The sequence below is a fragment of the Trachemys scripta genome, chromosome 2 (assembly GCF_013100865.1).
Source record: "Trachemys scripta elegans isolate TJP31775 chromosome 2, CAS_Tse_1.0, whole genome shotgun sequence".
NCBI classification, from domain to species: domain Eukaryota; kingdom Metazoa; phylum Chordata; order Testudines; family Emydidae; genus Trachemys; species Trachemys scripta.
The window spans coordinates 59,096,455-59,117,399 of record NC_048299.1 but is presented as its reverse complement, the minus strand read 5'-3'; the positions used below and the strand labels follow the sequence as shown (position 1 = coordinate 59,117,399).

The following is a 20,945-nucleotide window of genomic DNA, read 5'->3' as shown; positions in this document are numbered from 1 at the left end:
CCCCCCCCCCCCCCCCCCCCCCCCCCCCCCCCCCCCCCCCCCCGAGCCAGCACAGCCTCCCTCAGGGCACCTTCACCTTCTTCCTCCTCCAGGCCCCCTGCTCTGTTTGGGGGAAGGTAGAAAGGAGCGGTGTTCCTCTGCCTAGGTTTCTTCCCACTCCCCAGCTGCAGCAGCAGGAGGCAGAGCAGAACTGAGAGGATCTCCTTCAGCCAACAACCACTCCCTACTCCTCAAGGCCCTTCAATGTTCTTGGTTAGGTTTGGAGAAGGTGGGGAGAAAGCTGTTAACTGAGCGCAGCTTTGACCCACTCTGCTTACAGCAGACTGGGAGCTCTGTGACTCAGGAAAAGCACAGGTAACAGCTCCTCCTATCGCATGTGAAGGGGTAACTGGAGGAGGTTGTGCGAGGGATGCTGCAGGGGGCATAGGGAGGTGAGGGAACAGACAGGGAAGTCCTCACCTGGCAACCAATCTAAAGACTGGCTCATGAGTCGCTGCAGAGGAGGTGGGAGTTCCACGAGGAGTTAGCTGTGCTCCACCCACCACTTCAGCTGCTGCTCTCCACCTCTCCTTGTGCTGCCCTTTGGGTGGGGAGAGGGAGAGGCTCTATTTGGAAAGCTGGCTTTTATGGCAGCAGCTGGTTTCAGTGGGAGCAACATCTCACTGCCCCAGGTGCTTGCCCTCCACAGCAGAAGCAAAAGCGTTCCATGTCTTTTCTTCAAGGGTTCCAGAACACAGACTTAGCGAACCACTTTCCATACCCTTTGCCCCACCCCTTGCTCTGGCCATACCAAGAGATGCAGCCCCACTCTTCCAAAGCTTTCCTGCCTAAGGATGAATGACCTGAAGTAGACCAATGTATCTGCCACCCCTTCCCATCATGTTTGGGTCAATTTGGACTTTCTGAAACACTCCTTAAGTCATGTTTCAGAGTAGCAGCCGTGTTAGTTTGTATCAGCAAAAAAAAAAACCCCAAAAAGCCCCGGAGTACTTGTGGCACCTTAGAGACTAACAAATTTATTTGAGCAAAGTTTATGCTCAAATAAATTTGTTAGTCTCTAAGGTGCCACAAGTACTCCTACTCCTTAAGTCCTGAACAAAGCTGACTAAGGTCAGTAGAGCCTTGGAGGGACTTTAGTTGCACAAGGATAAGGTTTACTCTGGACATGTGTAAGTTTCATTTCTAGGTGTTGATGGAGGCCCATGTAATTGAGCCTGTCCTGCACTCTTAACAGAGCTGCAGCTAGCAGCTCTCTTCCTTTCACCCTTACACGGGAGATGGAAGGTACAGGAAGAGGGGGTGGGAGTTGGCATTAAAAAAGTCTCACAAGAATAGCTAATAGCTCAGACGAACCTCCCAACAGCTGCAGACACCAGAGAACTTACAGCTGCTGCTGTCGCCTTCTTCCTGCCTCCTCCAACTCTTCAAGACACAGGACAGACCTAAGCGAATGCAAGCCAGCTTTTATCTCTTTCCTGTTCTGCGGATAGAACCTTTTTAGCGATTAGGTATAGGACTCTTTCATAGATCATGGCTACTAAAGCTGTTTCTGAAGCTGCTGGTGGAACATAGAGGCCTGCAACTCCAATGTTGAGGGTACAGGTAGAACTAGAGGTTGAGGGCATGTTCTTCCCAAATTTTCTTTGATTATACCAATAGCTGAGGCAGCAGCTTCCTGCTCCTGCCCCGCTCCCCTCCCCGTCAAGTTTCCTGTACCAACAGTTAACCCAGAACTGATGCTGAGCCAGATTTGTGGCCTTGTGTACCAAATTTGTAAGCTCTTAGGGCCAGATTTCTAGTGGTATTTAGGCACCTAGTCAGCTTTTCAAAGTGCCCTAACTCACATTGCTTTTTATGGTTTAGGCATCTAGGGTCTTTTGAAAATCCCACTACATCTTTAGCTGTCTATGTAAATTTAAAATCAGACACCTTGTGTTAGTACTGGGTAAGGAACTAGAAGGTATTATTATTCACAGCTTAGAAGGTTTAAACCATAGATGGGTAAACCCTTCAAATGACTCTCACTACCAAAATTCAGGAATTTGGGACACATTATAGTGGTTCTGGCCTATTTCCCCACTCTAATCACAGTGAATTAGGCACCTAGCTCTGATGGCAGAGGAGGGTGTGGGAAATATCTATGGTACGTCTATGCTCCCATCACTATGCTCTCTGAGTGCCTCACAGTCTTTGAATGCATTTATCCACACAATATCCCTGTGAAGGGATGCGATTACCTCATTTTACAGATAGAGAAGTGAGGCAAAGAGACTAATATCCCATGTCACACAAAGTCTGTGGCAGAGTCAGGAATTGAACATGGGTCTCCTGAGTTGTAGGCTAGTAGCCTAATCACTAGACCAGAGGGTCTCAATCTTTTCCTCTTTGAGGCCCCGCCCACCACATGCTATAAAAATTCCATGACCTAGCTGTGCCCCAACTGTTTTTCAGTAAATTAAAAGCCAGGGCCAGCGTTAGGGGGGTAGCAAGCAGAGCAATTGCCCAGGGTCCCCACAAAACTAAGTTAGTTAGGCTTTGGCTTTCAGTGAATCTAACGCTGGCCCTGCTCTCTGGTTTATTTCAGAAGACCCCCTGAAACCTCCTCACCCCCCCACCCCAGGGAGCACCAGACCCCTGGTTGAGAACTGATGCACTAGGCCATCCTTTCCCCTTTAGATAGAGGTAGGAAGACTACATCTTCTTGCCTTTTAGACAGGGATGTAGAAATGAAGCCACAATGCCTTCGGCAGCTAGTCCGAAGTAGGATGCAGAATTCCAGCCACCCTACTGGAACGTGTTTCCTGGCCCAGGTATCTCATCTACAGCTCTTGTAAATTCCTGGACTGGCATGGATTCAAAAATCTGGCTGACAAACTCTGGAAAAGTTGCCTCTACCAATGGCATCAAAAGTATCATTCTGATTCACTTATTTTGAGCACACAAGTGAGTGGCTCTGAAAAGGTTATCCACAAGGCGGTATCCTTGATAAGCACAGTCAGTACAGACTACACCTTTGTCAAAGACCCTTGGTGCTGGGAATACTGGTGTTGGGGCCAATTTCTGCACATCAAGAGAGCAAAATTCAAGGATTTGGCCACTGATGTGGGCACACAAAAAAAGTCCAATGGCACCCAGAGATCTGGCAACTTATGTCATAGGGTTAGGGGAAAGCTCAATGGAAGCACTGCAACCTTTCAGCCAGCTTCAGAGATGACCAGGTCTGACTTGGCCAGGTTCCTTAACTTGCACTGCTACTAAATATTCCCAGGTTAGTCTCCTCCCTGCACCATTACCCATCATTTCTTCTAAGGACAAAATACCTCATCGGATAAGGCAGAGCTTAGTACCCTCAATTTCAAGAGTCAAGGCTTAGACAGCAGTACTACCTCAATATACAGCAAGAAGTTCCAGGCTCAAAAGGGACACAGAAAAATGATAAAAGACAAAAACACCCTATCACATGTGGGTGAACACTTTTCACAAATCAGGTATCAGAAGGGTAGCCGTGTTAGTCTGGATCTGTAAAAAGCAACAAAGAGTCCCGTGGCACCTTAAAGACTAACAGATGTATTGGAGCATAAGCTTTCGTGGGTGAATGCCCACTTCATCAGATGCATGACACCCACGAAAACTTATGCTCCAATACATCTGTTAGTCTTTAAGGTGCCACAGGACTCTGTTACTTTTCACAAAGCGATCACTCCATATCTGACTGTATCAGTCCTCATCCTCAAAGGAAACCTATCCAACACTTTCAGAAGATGAGCCTGGGAACTTAAATTCATATCTTTGCTAGACACTGAAATCATAGTCTTAAAGAACTATATTTATGGCTTAATACAACAATCTGTAACCTACTATTCTGCCCTGCCGGTCCCCAAACCCACCCACCCACCCACTCCGCTTTTGTCCTATGACTACAGGAGTGTTAACAGGCCACTTCGCCTTGAATGGTTCCTTAGAATATGTGTTAACTATTTGTACTAACCTATCTGTCTGACCCTGTATTTAGTGGTGGCACTCTGAGTACCTTTCCCAGACCTGAGGAAGAGCTCTGAGTAGCTGGAAAACTAGTCTCTCTCACCAACAGAAGTTGGTCCAATAAAAGAAATTATCTCACCCACCTCATCTCTCTATAATCCTAAAAAATAAGCTATACTTGAGGCAGGCAGTTTTGAAGCCCAAAACTCTGAAGCCACAGAGAAAACTGAGGCTTTATTAAATGTTTCATGAAGGAGCCCAAGTACAAGCACAAAGGCACCAGTGTTCTCAAAACACAGACACAGAAGCACCAAGGCAAGGTGACATCTCACCAAAACCCTGATATAAGATGGAACTACAAAGTACTGCAAATGCAGGTACGGGCAAGGCCAGGCCAAGGCAAACTGAGAAAAGTGCCTAAAAAATCTTGACCAGAGACTGCTCCTGGTGGAAGACTGGGAAGAAGTTCCTTCACTAAGGAAGACACTTCCAGTAGTTTTGTTGCCTAAGAACAGTGGTTAGAGTCCTGAGTGGTGCACACAACCACTAGAAACAGGGAAAGGATGAGGGTCACTTGCAGAGTTCTACCTTTCTTGTGCTGTAAAGAGCACAAGAATTGAGCATGAGGACTGAGAGGTCAGATATAGTGATCATTTTGTGAAAAGTGTTCACCTACAGGTGATAGGATGTTGTTGTGCTGTAAGAGCACAAAAGACCCAGAAGACCTGCCAAAACACAATCTCTAGAGGGAAAAAATGTTTCCATTGGAATATATGGAAGGAATAGAATGGTTGTCCCAAAAAATTTAGAATAGATTGTGGTGTTACACAAGCACCAAACTGCTTGTGGATATTCAAGAACCCAGGGTATTTTCCACCAAATATTTTTAAACTTAAAGCATACATCCCACCAATATATTCTCTACGTTATGACTTTCAAGTTAATTACCTTATTGGAAAGTTGCCTGCTGCCTCCGAGAGAGTGTTTTGGATAGGCCATGTCTAAACTAGTTTCTCATATAATTTCCAGTGGAAGTGTTAAGAGGCAAACTTTAGGACCACTGCTACTGTTTTAGACACAAACATAGAAACTTTAAAATATCAGTTTGAAGAAATAGATTCAAGCCATTTCTGTAGAACCAAAGACTTTCATTTCATTTTTACATCTGGCCTTTTTTCCTTGTCCACTTCTGAGAACAGTATCATACTTCACATGGAGTGAATGTTAAAACTGATTTTTAGTAACTAAGGAAAACTACTACATTTATGTGCTTAGGGCTCAAACTGGCAATCTGATCCATGTGGCTGGATCTCTGAGTCCATGTGTAACCCCTTTGACTTTATTGGGATTCTGCCCAGGCCAAAAGATTAACTGGTGCTGATCAGGTCACAGGGCCTTGGTTTGTAAAATGTCTGCCAGAATACTGTAGCAGAATTTCTAGGTATACTCAGGGCCGGTGCAAGGAAGTTTCGTGCCCTAGGCGAAACTTCCACCTTGCGCCCCCCCCTCCCCAGCCCTGCGACAGCTTCTCCCACTGCCCTGAGGGCCCCCCCCCGCGGCAGCTCCCCCACCCAGGGAGCTGTGCGGCAGCTCCCCACCCCAGTTCACCTCTGCTCTGCCTCCTCCCCGAGCACACCGCCCCCGCTCTAATTCTCCTCCCCTCCCAGGCTTGTGGCACCAAACAATTGATTGGCGCCGCAAGCCTGGGAGGCGGGAGAAGTGGAACGGCCGCTGCGCTGGGAGAGGGAGTCTGAGCCGCACGTGTCAGCGCGCCGCCAGCAGCCCAGTCCAGGGAAGCTTTAAAAAAAAAAAAAAAAAAATTGGGGGCACTGCTTTTTGGCGCCCCCAAATCTTGGCACCCTAGGCAACCGCCTAGTTTGCCTTAATGGTAGCACCGGCCCTGGGTATACTGATTAAGTGCATTGGTTGACAGACAGTCCACTTGCAACACCAGAGGAATTTTTGCACTTAAGAGAATAAGATGGCTCTAGTTAAGGATTTACTGAGGTAGGACCTAATGTGTAGTGTAGTCTAATCTTGTCAACTTTACTATTTGGTTAAAAGTCACAGTATAGCCAACATCATGAAAAAAAGACTACATTTTCCCCAATATTAAATCTTTATTTTATTATATACAAAAATATTTTGTTGCGAATTAACAGAATTTCACATATTTGTACATTAATATTTTTATGCTGGACTATGCATGGCATTAAAGATAACGGTGTAAAAAAGACAACATGATAATGGGGGGGATCTTTGAATACAAAATGATTAAAAACATAGTCCGACATGTAAGCTGATTTTATCCATGTAAAGATATAATACTAACAGGTTCCATTTGTTGAACCTGTTCCATAATATCGTGTTTCTTAGGCAAAAGTTTAGTTGCTAAGTTATTTTCACAGTCTTGCTTTAGAAAATATAACTCAACAGTTGGTTAATGTGGCAACGACAAGGTTTTCTTAGTTTTGTTTTTTGCACTGCTGAGACCTATATACATCAGAAGAGAACAATTTTTAAAACTCACAAGTACCAAGTCCAGTTTTAAAATTTAATAAGTTACACAAAAAGCATGCACATTAACATCCAAAAGAAAAAGCCACTTGTGAAAACACGCGAGGTAAGTCAAATCTTAATTCAAGGTGACAGAGAGATATTTAATATAAATGTAAATCAGAGTTTAACTTGACCAAAATCTTGAATTTCTTAGCACAATCCCTGACAAAGAAACTCCAGATTTTAGACTCCTTCAGTAATGGTGGGTCCCCTTACTATACCACAATATATAAAAAGATTATACATACGAAGTGTAAGATTTGTGGGAGAAGGATATACTCAACATGCATTTTTAAAAGTCAAGAAAAAGTCTATGGAAGTAATATTTTGTACATGATAAACACTGTATCATGTCCTGGACTGCGTTTTGAAACAGAACAGACACCTGTTCAAAACTATATTGTACTGGCCAATATACTGCCACCCAACAAAACCCAGTGTTAAAAGGAATCTTGTGACTCCCGCTCTATGCCTTATTTGAGAGGTCAGATAGTACAGAAAAGCCACTTGGATTCTGGAGAAAGCTTTACTATTCTTCATGTGCTAGAGAAGTACCTGTTGGGTATCTAATGGAGCAATATTTAGGTCAGCCTTGGAGGTGCCCAACTATCCTGTTCTTGAGCCTGGATAACAGCTGGCAGAGACTTATTAAAAAGAAAAGAGAGTACAGGAGAAAGTGTCCCCATAGCCAATGTAACTTTCATGCTTGAGAACCCAATCTTACATTAGCAGCAAAGGAAGGAGAATCCATGCCCACTAGCATGGAAGTTAAAAATTATGAGTACCAAAAATCTTTCCTTCTAATGTACATGTATGATTTCACATTTACTTCTGAGTAGAATTTGCCCCATAGAATATAAATACTGCCCACTACAAAAGTAATTAACTGTTTATAGGTGGGTTTACTTAACAGAAATGGAATTACTTACTTCACAGAATGCCTTTAGTCAAGATGCTTTTCTTATTTTGTACAGTTAAACTAGAACTTGAATAGAAGTACAACATACTGCAAATTACATAAAAGACAACATATTGCAAATAATTTCTTACAGACAACACCCACTGACTTACTTGGGAATTCTCTATGCTGAAAAATGGTGGGGTATGATTCCTCATGGTGATGGACATGTTCACCACTACTCCTGTTATGAACTCACATACCAAAATATCCCTTTTAAAAACAAGTAGGACCTGACATTTTCAACACTGAATTTGGCGGTATAAATTATACTTAAATAATCTCTCCAGGATTTAATGAATGGGCCACAGTTCTAATTGCAGAAGCATGAACCTGCCTTTTAACAGGTGCATGTATGTTCCCCACTGGATTTCTCAACTGGGTTTTGAGGCAAAACCCCCTATGTACCACACTGAGTTTAGCCTCATATCTGTATTACAGTAGTGCCTAGAGGCACCACCTGAGCTGGGGGCTGTATTGCAGTAGGCACTATGTAGACACAGTGAGAAACAGTCTTGGTTTCTAAAAGCTTACAGTCTAAATGAGCAAGACAAAGTGTGGAGGGGAAACAGAGGCACAGAGAGTGGAACTGACATAGACAAGGTTATACAGCAGGTCAAGGGCAGAGCTGGGAAAGGAACCCAGATCTCCTGATTGCCAGTCTAGTGCCCGACCCACCAGACCACATTGTCTTTGCAGTAGCTAAAATAAGGAACAGTATGGACACAAACTTTAAAAAGGACCCAGCCAGGCATTTTTCATATTTCATAAAACATTTTTCTATTTCATATTTGCATCATCATCCTGGAAACCTAGGACAGCTCTTGAGTGCTAAGCATCAGGCAATTTGTACAATAAAAGCACTGAAGTTTGATTTGAAAAGACAATTAGGATAGCATGCAACGAGCAGGAAAAAATAGGTCAAATTTTGAGCCTTCACAATCCTTGACAGTGTCTTTAAGCACAGAAATTCAAAGTTAAGGTTGACTTGCCATCCTGTTCCACACAATTCTTGCACCTCAATACACAGAGAAATTCTGATCTGAGAACACTGCACAAGGGAAAAAAATAATCATACTGCCCATAAGGCTGAATTTCCTTGCCAGTGTCAATTTATGATACTGCTCTAATTTCACATTCTTTTATTTTATACTGAACATTTTAAAAGCCCTTCATAAAATACATACAACTTGACAGGTTCTCTTATGGTTTACCACACTGAACCATAAACAGACTCTGGCTTGTCACAATATTTAGAAACTTAAGTTGAATCAATAATATAAATTTTAAAGAACAGAGCTATTATCAACTAAGCAGTTATGCACCCAAAGTATTTGCATTAAAGTTTAGTTTGGTGTTTACTTAAATTAGTCCATCTATGAAACAGGGTGGATTGATTTATATCAAAGCGATTTAAATCAGCAATCAGGAAACCTTTATTTAAATAATCTATTTTAATTCTGTTTTGCATGTGTACTTTTTAGTTATTTTCCCTAAAGAAAGATTGATTCTTATTGGCTGGTAACCATTAAAACATGTTGATTTGCAACTAAATATAGCCTTTACACTAAACTGGTGTGTGTTTTGCTAACCAGGAGGATACATTATATCTACGCATATTTATTTAAGCAATTATATAGCTTAACATACATTTGCTCAGATTCTTAATTTTTACATTTTTTATTATGTTAGAAAATGGTGAATGAGGCATTTCTTATTTACTAGATGATTATTTTACTTGTGATTTGTTTCAAGATGTATTTGGATGGATATTCTAATTAAATTAAAGATGCACAAAACCAAATTTTTTTAAACATTAAATAAAACTACATCAAATGTGCTACACGCCTAAGAAAAAAGTTTATCAAAATATGTTTTGCACTTAAAATTGGAATTGAACTGATAGTTTCTGGTCACTTTGTTCTTCAAGATTTTAGAACTAGTAGATCTCATCCTGACACCTAGTCTTTATTCCTAGGTTGGAAGAAGAAAACAACCTTTCCTGGTTTTCAACTCCCAATTGTTTTTTTAATTATGAGTGAACTAGTAACTGAACTGAACTAGTTGAATAAACTGAAATAAATAAAATATTGTTTCTGCACCTGCAGAAGAGGCTACTGCTGTCAAAACTGCTGTGTTAGCCCATAAACAGACTTTGGTTCCAGGTGCTTCGCCAGTGATTACCACCAGCTCAGTGGTTTCATTTTCTTCAAAAGTTGGCAGCAAACATGAACCACTTATTATTTTTGTATTTAATTTAAATTATTTTAATAGATAATAAGTTTGACGACCTATGCTAAGGTCTATTTCAAATTTAAATAGATATTTTAAAAATCAACAGGCATTTAATTTAAATTAAAAAATCCAATTTTTTCTTTTTGATCTTTTAAAAGAAAGCATCAATTTTTTTCCATCCTGCCATGGAATAATTTGTGGTTCATGACATTCTGATTGCATTCTAGCAAAAAGCTATCATTCACAGGATGAACTCAGTATTTCCTCAATAACACACAATTTTATGGTACCTCATGAACTGCTTAATATAGATAGAAGTTACAGATACAGAATAATTTTTAGAGTGAGCAAATGTATATTTTAAAAAATATACATTTATTAATAATCACCACCATCCAGGTAGAGATATATGTGCTAGTTTTCAATACATCTCATATGCAGGAATATTTCCTTTTGATTAAGTCTTGGTACATCAGTAATATGATTGTGTACATGAACATTTTTTGTTTTACCATCCACGCATGCACACATTCACCTCTCAGCTATTCGACTATTATAAAGATAAAAGTAAACTAATATATTCATGTACCTTATAAATTTAGCAACATCTCTAACTCACTCACACATAGGGTGACCAGATGTCCCGATTTTATAGGGACAGTCCCGATTTTGGGTCTTTTTCTTATATAGGCTCCTATTACCCCCACCTCGTCCCAATTTTTCACACTTGCTATCTGGTCACCCTACTCACACATACCCATTGTTGTGTTATGGTTAGTCAGCATAAAGTTTAGCTACTTTACTTTTCAGCGTCCAGGAAAAAGTGAGCAAGTGTTTAATACTCAGAAGACGAACCAAACACAAAAGTGATTTCTGGACAATAGGAAATGATATAATTTTAAACCCCCAAAATACTATTAACAATATAGCACATGCTAGGAGAAATATTTTCATTTTGTCAAGCTTAATGCATTCATAGCATCTCATCATTACTTGTATATTATGCAGGTCAATCTAACTTGTGTATCTTCTAGCCCAGTGGTTCTCAACCAGGGGTACGTAGAGGTCTTCCAGAGGGTATGTCAACTCATCTAGATATCTGCTAGTTTTACAACAGGCTACGTAAAAAGCATTAGTGAAGTCCGTACAAACTATTGTACAATGACTAGTTTATACTGCTCTATATATTATACTATACAGTAACAACGTGCATATACACACTGTATTAAACATGCGTTTTATGTCATTTACTGATGCATGCAAGCACATTAATGAGGTTGAAGTTTTCATGGTGTGTATGCAGTTCCAATGTAAAAATGGCCAGATTTTTAAAACAAGGTGATGGAAGCAGTGGTAGTGGCGACAGTGAAATTTGTAAGAAATTGAAAATGACTGCAACAACTCCATCAGTTCTGCGAGGAATATGTTGCTTTTGGATTCACAGCTACAAATAGCAATCCACCTCAAACTTTGTGTTTCCTTTGTGGAGAAGTCTATTAAATAACAGGATGAAGCTAGCATATTTGCAACAACATCTGAAGATAAAACACCCTGTGCATGTGGGTAAACTGGTAGAACTTTTTCAAAGAAAGGTTTCCGAGTTCCAGATTTGCCAGCTTAAAATGAAAAAAGCTTCAACTATTTCTACAAAAGCACATGAAGCTTCACATGCTGCCTCCCTTCTTACAGCAAAATCAAAGAAACTGTACACTATTGCAAAGTATCTGATTCTGCCTGCTGCTGTGGTGCTTGTTAAAAAAGCAGTTGATACTCTCAAGAAAATACTCTTATCAAATGACACTATGTCGTAGAACTGAAGAAATGGCTGAGGAATTTTTCTCTCAACTTGTAGAGAAACTTAAAATGGCTAAAACATTTGCCCTTCAGCTTGATGAGTCACGAATATTGGTGGAGAAGCTCAGCTGATTACTTATGTTCGATACCCTGAAATTGGTATCAACAAGCACATACTGTTTTGCAAAAGTTTAAAGGCAAACTCAATCGGAGAGGACATTTTTAAACAGACTTTTTCTTCTGAGCTGGAATTCATGCAAAGTCATCTGCACTGAGAAGGCTGCTGCAATGACCAAGAGAGTGAACGGACTTGTAGCTAAGATCAGGATAGAAAATCTTTCTGTGCAGTGGGTGCACTCTATCATACACAGAGAGGTTGCTTCAAACAAGATCAGTTCTTAACTGCATGAAGTTTCAAATGAGTGTCAAAATTGTCACTTTATCAAGTCCAGGCCCCTCAATGCTCACCTGTTTTGCATTGTTTGCATAGAGAGGGAGTCAAAACATCAGCTACTGTTGCTTCACTTCATAGTGTTGCGTTCATGACGGAAAATACTTGACACACTGTCTGAATTATACACAAGTTCACGCGTTTCATTCTGATCATTCATTCCCTCAGCCATTTCTTCAATTCTACGACATACAGTGTCATTTGATCAGAGTACTTTCTTGAGAGTATAAACTGCTTTTTTATCAAGCATGTTTTCTGCAAGCGCCAAAGCGGCAGGCAGAATCAGATCTTCTGCAATAGTGGATGGCTTCTTTGATTTTGCTACAAGGGAGACAGCATATGAAGCATCGTGTACTTTTGTAGAAATAGTTGAAGCTTTGAGAATACTGTGTGGTTACCTCAACTTGCCTACCTCGCAGATACACTTAGCAAACTGAATTATCTAAATTTGTCCATGCAAGGCCGTGACACTAACATTCTGAATCTCTATGACAAAGTGAATGCTTTTATCAAGAAAACTGAATTCTGGAAGTCCAAATGTGGAGACAAAGACTTAACCTGTTTTCCACTGCTTCATGTACGTCACAGGAGAAACTGAGCAGAGCAAAATTAAAGATATAATAGTAGATCATTTTGCTCACTTGACCTCTGAGTTCAAGTCATATTGTAGCGAAAGATTCTGCTTTGAATGTTCTGAAATACCTTGAATAGCTCAATAGAGGTTTACAGAAAAACCTCGGGGTTTAAATATCGCAAAAATTCACTTTTCCCCATTGATATAATTAAGGTGGTGACAGTATCAGGACACTTTGGTTAGTATAAAATAGTAGTTCGTTTTAAGATTAAGGCTCTAATTAAGTAGAAATTAATGATAATTTAAATTTAGAAAATCCAACATGGCTAATCAAAATGGGAGAGACAGGGATGACGTAGTTCAAAATTAGGTTGTGGAAAGTTTAGCAAACAAGATGGCGTCAGAGGGAGGAGCTTAGAAAGGACTAGAATCCAAGATGGCATCAGGGGAGGAGCTTTCCTACCTAAAAATAGGTATGATGTCATAGGGAGGAGCTGAAAAACTAGCAGCTGATTGGCTGAGAGGAGCTGACCTTGAGAGAGCAAACAGTATATAAGGCTGACAGCCAGCAGGCTGAGTTTGTAGTGGGTTCAGCCAGCAGGCTGAAACTGAAATACGGAAGCTGCTTGAAAAGAAGAACGGAACAGCCTGGAAAGCAGCTACCTGAAAAGCAGCTACAGCAGCAGAATTCCAAGGCTGTCGTAGCAATGAGCAACTGCCTGCCAGCAGCTATCTTACCAGCAGTAACAAACGAGCAGCAGCCACTACTGCGTCCGTGGCCCGACTGAGCAGTGAAACAGCAAGCTGTGAAAACTGTGCTCTCTAAATTCGGACAAATCAGAAGGACCAATAGACGAATCACAGGGAAATTTTTAATAAGTATAAGTCTGATCTTCTTTTCTATTTAATATTTAAGAGTGTATGGGTTTGTCTGTAAATAAAGCTGGATGCCTGTGTCCAGCAGTGAGATCTTCCCTTCCTCTCTTGTAACCGCGTGGCCAGCGCTTACAGGATGTTAAATGTTAAGTGTTAATGTTAAGTAAAGATTCTTTCTCATTTCTACACATTTCTCATATGTGTAGAGACCGCATAACTTACATTAAGTACAGGATTAGATTGTAACACTAAGACTAAAAACCTTTGTGTGTGCGGGATCTTTATATACATGTTACACTGAAGCTACTGTATTCTTTGTGTGTGTAAATACTGTAAGCAGTCTGTGTCTTTTATTTAATTGCATTGCTTTAATTATGATGTTTTAAATGTAATTTTATTGCATTTTTATGATATTCTATGTATTCTTTCTTGCTTCATTACATACATTGTAATCACTTATCTTTTAAATAAACAATTCTTTTGTTTTCGAAGAATTACTGCTTGTGTGTCTATCCTTGAGCGGCAGGCTGTATCCGTGTCCTTTTAGGGGGTAGCAAGACTAGCTTGCCCTGGGGAGCCCTCTGTGGGTCAGAGACAAGCCCCCTGGTAACACCCTGGCAATTCCTTTAGGGCAGACCACAAACCTGGTTATCCTTTTAAGAAATTAAAAGTGCTATTGTAGGTAACATAATTGGCGCCTAAAATTTTAGGGTAACAATATTGCCCCAACATTCAACACAACTTAGCTCAACTCGACTGGGTAAGAAACCCATTCATTTGGTCAGATGTTAGCAGCAGTCACCTCTCTGCCAGTCAGCAAGAAAATCTTCTTGAGCCACCCTAAGACCAAGGTCTGCAAATGAAGTTTAAAGACTCCACACTAACCCAGTTCTAGTGTTTAGTACAGAAAGAGTACAGTGACCTTGGGAACCATGCTTTGGATGTTTGGTTACCTTTCGGGTCAACATATTTTTGTGAAGTCTCATTTTCTGTTATGACTGCCATCAAGACAAAGAGTAGGAATAGACTCAATGTGGAGAAAAACTTAATTGTTGCTGTCGCTTCACTGCCTGCCAGAATGACAAGGCTCAAGTATCACACTGAAATGTAAGTACAACCAATATTTATATTCCAATCCATTTATTTTATAATTATATGGTAAAAATGAGAAAGTAAGCAATTTTTCAGTCATAGTGGGCCGTGACACTTTTGTTTTATGTCTGATTTTGTAAGCAAGTAGTTTTTAAGTGAGGTGAAATTTGAGGTACGCGAGACAAATCAGACTCTTGAAAGTGGTACAATAGTCTGGAAAGGTTGAGAACCACTGTTCTAGCCTACCACCCTTCCTATCAATATGTATTATGAGATGAAGCTATCACCGTAGTTATGGTGGAAACAGCATCTTCATTCTCTAACCCTCTGGTGAATGGCTTAACAACCTCTCTAAAAGGTTAGTTTGAACTCAAAATTCTCATTGCTGTCAGACTAGAGGACTTTTTTTTAAAAGAGTAAAAGAAAAAATTCAGCAATTTTTGAGTGACCATATGTGCTGAAAACCTATTTTTTATAGTTTAAAGAAAAGTTCCAATGTTTTCTGAACAGTTGTTTTAAATCCAAAGCAGTTGTATTTATACAGCTAACCTGTTCCTCAATGAGGAAAGCATACTTCGCTAACTTTGAAAGATTTGGTAAAGAAGTCTGGAAAAGAGTTTATTTTGCTTACCACTTTAAGTGTAGAGATCCAGATAATCCCCGTAAAGGTTTTGATACACTAGGTTCTTATATACATCCTGTCAGTCAATCCTTCCTGTCAGGGAGCCCCAGAATCACACTCCCCAGCTGCTTCTACATTAAAGACAATACCTAAAAGGGTACAGCATGCCTGATGGCACTTAGGATAGGCTCCAGTGTGATCAATTTCACATTTTGCACTCTACTGAACACAGGAGGGCCTAGGCCCCAGCACAAAACACCAACACACTGTCCCTTTTGACAGTCCTAGTTCTATGATGGTACTGGAAGTAGTACAGTAGTTTTTCTGACTAGACCTTGGCGCCTGCATTTCCATTTGGTGAAATACCCTCTGACAAAGCTGCAGAGTAAGTGAAATTTGCAATACACGGCACTACCGTGTGGAAAGTAAAATCTTCTAATTTCACTCGTTAGGTAGGAGCTAGCTCAACCCACTTTTGGCATCACAGTTCAGAAGTTAGTCATTCCTAACTCATAATGAAAGGCGTAGTATCTGTCTAGATAACATTTCCCACATACAGCACGCATTTATCTCCTATTACATAGTGTACAACAAGGACACTGATAGATCAATCATAGCTATAAAGTCCTACAGTACCAAGACTGAATCTTTAAAATATTCAAGCAAAGGCTCTGCTATTTGTTGGATACAATAGATCTATTCCTCAAAGTACCGTTAGAGCAGTAACATCATAGAACCTAGTCTCCTGAGAGTACTAAATAGAAAAGTGTTATGCTGGTACCACATATTATGAAATCTACCAAACTTTTAAAAAGAAAAGAAACCCATATATACTTTGCAGAATTTAACAGAATAAAAACAAAGTAGTGATACAAGTTTTCCTTAAAAGTTTCAGACTCACTTTAAAAAACTGAAATCTCAATACCAAGAGCCACAGAGAAGACCAAGGCTATGCAAGATTTTGTATAACATTTACAAAATATACTGGAATCTTTGAAAAATATTTTAGCGGTTTTTTAATTGTCTATAATATAACTTTTGAGACTCATGGTTTCTTTGTATAAAGTAACTACATAAAAGTACCTGAATCCTGTTTTCTTGTGTACATAATCAAAAACCTTTAAAAGCCCAAGGGCACACTATTGTTTTTAAGTGTATCTACTCTTTTGGGTTTTTCATCAGAAAGAGAATTCAGCAGAAGTCCTCTTTTTGTTGGCATTCTCTGTAATATGCTTTGGCATGGAAAAAAACTTCAGAAGACAGGTGCCTGTCACCAGATAGAAAAAAAATTAAGTGGACAGATGACTGTAATTTAGGCTCAAAGCTGGAAACTGATGAAGAAATGTGACTATATACAAGAGCTAGTGTAATATAAAATATGGTCACAAGAAAAGTTTTTCTTAGTGACAATTTGTATTTTCATTTTATACTTAAGGAAAATTTATATTAGTAAAAGTCTTGAAAATATGAATCAATATGAACTTGGAGATAATAGGAATTATGCCAGTGAGTCTACTGAATGGAGAATTATTTCATCACGAAACACAAAAAAATCATGTTATAAAACAAAATATAAATAACATTGATTTTTAGCATCTGACAATAACTTTCAAATTTCACAAGCTATTCAATGAAGAATGCAGTTTAAACACAATATAACAAATAGCACAAAAATCTCATTACATCACATTTCACAAAACACAACAGCTGATCACTCACAATATTCCAAAATGTAAAATAAGAGCCAGCTAAATATCACATGAACTCAATTCACAGATCAATATACAAATACCGAACGCCTCAATAAAAAAGCAGGTTTCCTTAGCAATGTGTTTTCACAAATGTGAATAAATAGTCCTACACACACAGCCTCATTGTAAGGCTCTGCAATATAAGGCTCTCTTCTCGGGCTACTTCACCATGATCCTAACTACGATGATTTACATTACATACAACCTTTCTGACATCAGTACCTCAACTGTAATGGGCTAAAAGGTTTTCTCCCAAGAACAGCCTAATAAGTAGAGTGCAAGGTATTGTTTTACATTATTGTTTTTTAATGGTACACAGAGGGGAAGTCTACAGTACATCTGTCTAAATCAAAATAGACAACAAGAAACCATGAAACTGCAAAAATGTATAAACATTGAGCAGAAAGATGTCAGAGCAATGTAGCAAAGCAGTGCTGGTTGCTGCTTTAATATTTAAAATTTTGCTCCCATAAAAAAAATAATTTAAAGGTGCCTATTAGGAAAAGGATTAGTGTTTTCTCCTAATAATTGACCTTTGACCAGATGAACACTAACTTGAACAAGAGTTTTACAAAAATTGTTTCAAGTATCCTTCCTTATCACAGTGAAAATGTAAGACCAAAATGTAAATGTTAAAGTGAATGACTTGAAAGTTTAGATGAAAAAGGCAAAGGTACTAAATTAAAACATATAAAAATGCTTCAACGCATTTCCTTCACGTGACATGAATAGAAAGGTTATCTGTAAAAAGTTAGAAAAATTAAAATAAATTACATATTTAAGAACACTTTTCCTTCAATATGTTATATAAAAACTCAGAATAGTGTACTATCATCTGAATATACACAGAGTAAAAATGCAAGGGTGCTGCAGGTATCTTCCATCTCTAAAGAATGTCTTCTGAGAATGTTTGTTGCAGCTATTTTCATTTGTTAGCTAAGCCCATCTTCAAAAATCTATCAGTATACCCAACTAATTGGGACCCATTGTTGCTCCAACCTCAATTTCTCTATAGCAGTCTGTAGCTTCTCAAAGGCTTTGTCTAGATTGTCATTTACAATAATGAGATCAAAATAGTGGTTGTATGCTCTCTGAATCCGTGCACTTTCATCAACTGTTTTTTTCAAATCAGTGTCCTGTTGAAAAGATTTGGAGACTAATTAAAAATTGTGACATTAGCAGTTCATTACAAGTTCAAACAAAGATAAATGAATGAATGTAACAATTAGTAACATCAGTTTGTCAGGTAGTGCAACTGAATTTTACTAGGTTTAATTGCAATATTGAACAAAAGCTTTCATTTACTACAAATACTTGGAAGTAAAGTTTAAAATATTTGATGGAGATGGAAGAAGGTAGGCTTAATGTAATTTGGATAACAGTAAGAGCAAAACTTTCAAAATCTGCTAAATTTGAAAGGTGTATACCAGCCCCAATTCAGCAAAGCACATAAGCATGTGCTCAAACTTACGTATATACTTAAATGCTCTGATCAGCTGGTGCCTATCTGCCCAAAGAGGCCTTTTACTGCAGCTATTTATTTTGTATGTGGAACTGTTGGGTGCTATGAATGTGGAGGTAATATTTTCAGGAACAATTTGAGCAGGCAGTTTTATTTGGCCCTAAATACACTTAATTTTCAAACCGATACTGCCACCAAAACAAGAATCTTGAGGCATGAGTTTTAGAATTGCACCTTCCAGTATCAAAGAATAAGTGCTGGCATTCCTTGTTATTTTGGACTGCATTTCACCCAATCTTTTCATCTGTTCACATCCTCCCACTTGTGGGCCTGCACTGCATCATTTTATCTCTGAGATGTTGAGGTGTGTGACGACTGTTCCAAGACTGCTGATGAGGACAGTCTATATCTGAAGTATAAGGTTATTAAACGTCATTATAAAACTGTCGTTCAGCATCCCAGAGAAGAAATTCCACCTTTGTTTTGCACTCTATCAATACTGGATTTCCCACATACAGCACTATCAAGATGTGAGAGTCAAATGAGAAGTCACTTTTGAATACAGCCAATTAAACAAAACCTGCAGTTACTGATTGGTTTGCTCCAATGTTTTCTTCCGTAAAAATAAGTATTTAAAGGCCCATAGAAAACTCAGTAATAACGAGGGACTATCCCCGTATTGACTGGCTACATGTCACCTCAGGACAGGATGAAGAGATAAATGACTGCTTCTTGGAGCAGCTAGTCCTGGAACCCACAAGGGGAGAGGCAATTCTTGATTTAGCCCTAAGTGGAGCAAAGGATCTGGTCCAAGAGGTGAATATACTGAACCACTTGGTAATAGCGACCATAACAGAACTAAATTTAACATCCGCGGGGGAAAGAGAGTAGAATACCAAAGAAGCCTCCCACAGTAGCATTTAGCTTCTGAAAGGGGAACTACACAAAAATGAGGAAGCTAAATAAATGGAAATTAAAAGGTACAGTAAAAAGGTGAAATGTCTGCAAGCTGCATGTAAACTTTTTAAAAACATCACAGTAAAGGGTAAATTTCAATGTATACCCCAAATTAAAAAACATAGTAAGAGGACCAAAAAAGAGCCACCATGGCTAAAAAACAAAGTAAAAGAAGCGGTTAGAGGCAAAAAGGCATCCTTTCAAAATTGGAAGTCAAATCCTAGTGATGAAAATAGAAAGGAACTTAAACTCTGGCAAGTCAAGTGTAAAAATATAACTAGGCAGAATTTGAAGAGCAACTAGTAAAAGACTCAAAAACTAACAGCAAGGGAGATAAGGCAATTGTGGAGAAGCTAAATGAATTATTTGCATCAGTCTTCACTGCAGAGGCTGTGAAGGAGAGTCCCACACCTGAGCCATTCTTTTTCTAGGTGACAAATCTGAGAAAATGTCCCACACGGAGGTGTCATTAGAGGTGATTTTGGAACAAATTGGTAAATTAAAGAGTAACAAGTCACCAGATGGTATTCACTGAAGAGTTCTGAAGGAACTCAAATATGTAATTGCAGAACTACTAACTATTAGAATTCTTTGAGGGAGGTCGACAAATATGGACAAAAGTAATGAGGACATAGTATAGTTGGATTTTCAGAAAGCCTTTGACAAGGTCCCTCACCAAAGTCTCTTAAGCAAAGTAAGGAATCATGGGGTTAGAGGAACAGCCCTCTTATAGATTAGTAACTGTTTAAAAGACAGGAAGCAAAGGGTAGGATAAATGGTCAATTTTCAGAATAGAGAGAGGTAAACAGAGGTGTCCCCAAGAGATCTGTACTGGGACCAGTGCTGTTCAAAATATTCATAAATGATCTAGAAAAAGGGTTAAACAGAGGTGGCAAAGATTGCAGATGATAAAAAATTACTCAGGATAGTTAAGTCCAAAGCAGACTGCAAAGAGTTACAAAAGGATATCAAGACTGGGTGACTGGGCAACAAAATGGTAGATGAAATTCTAAAGCTGATCAATGCAAAGTAATGCATATTAGAAAACATAATTCCAACTATACATACAAAATGATGGAATCTAAATTACCACTGAAGAAAAAGATTTTGGAGTCACTGTGGATAGTTCTCTGAAAACATCTGCTGAATGTGCAGTGGCCGTCAAAAAAGCTAACAGAATGTTAGTAACCATTAGGAAAGGGATAGATAATAAGACAGTAGATATCATAATGCCACTATATACACCTCTACCCCGATATAACGCTGTCCTCGGGAGTCAAAAAATCTTATTGCGTTATAGATGAAACCGCGTTATATCGAACTTGCTTTGATCCGCCGGAGTGCGCAGCCCCGCCCCCCCCGGAGCACTGCTTTACTGTGTTATATCCGAATTCATGTTATATCGGGCCACGGTATATCGGGGTAGAGGTGTATATCCATGCTATGCCCACATCTTGAATATTGCATGCAATTCTGGTTGTCCCATCTCAAAAAGTTATATTAGAATTGGAAAAGGTACACAGAAGGGCAACAAAAATGATTAAGCATATGGAACAGCTTTCATATGAGAAGAGATTAAAAAGATTGAGAAGTTTCAGTTTAGAAAAGGGACAACTAAGGGGGGATATGACAG

At 39.3% G+C, this 20,945-nt stretch overlaps 1 protein-coding gene across 3 annotated transcripts in view; it reads right to left on the bottom strand.

The window, feature by feature from the left end:
- Positions 1-13,623: 13,623 nt before the first annotated feature.
- Positions 13,624-20,945, bottom strand: part of MPP6 (membrane palmitoylated protein 6) — a 134,506-nt gene continuing 127,184 nt past the window's right edge. For all 3 annotated transcript variants that reach the window (XM_034760648.1, XM_034760646.1, XM_034760649.1), the window contains exon 12: positions 13,624-18,029. In XM_034760648.1, coding sequence (XP_034616539.1) covers positions 17,853-18,029 — 177 coding nt within the window. In that variant the 3' untranslated portion in view covers positions 13,624-17,852. The remainder of the gene's footprint in view (positions 18,030-20,945) is intronic.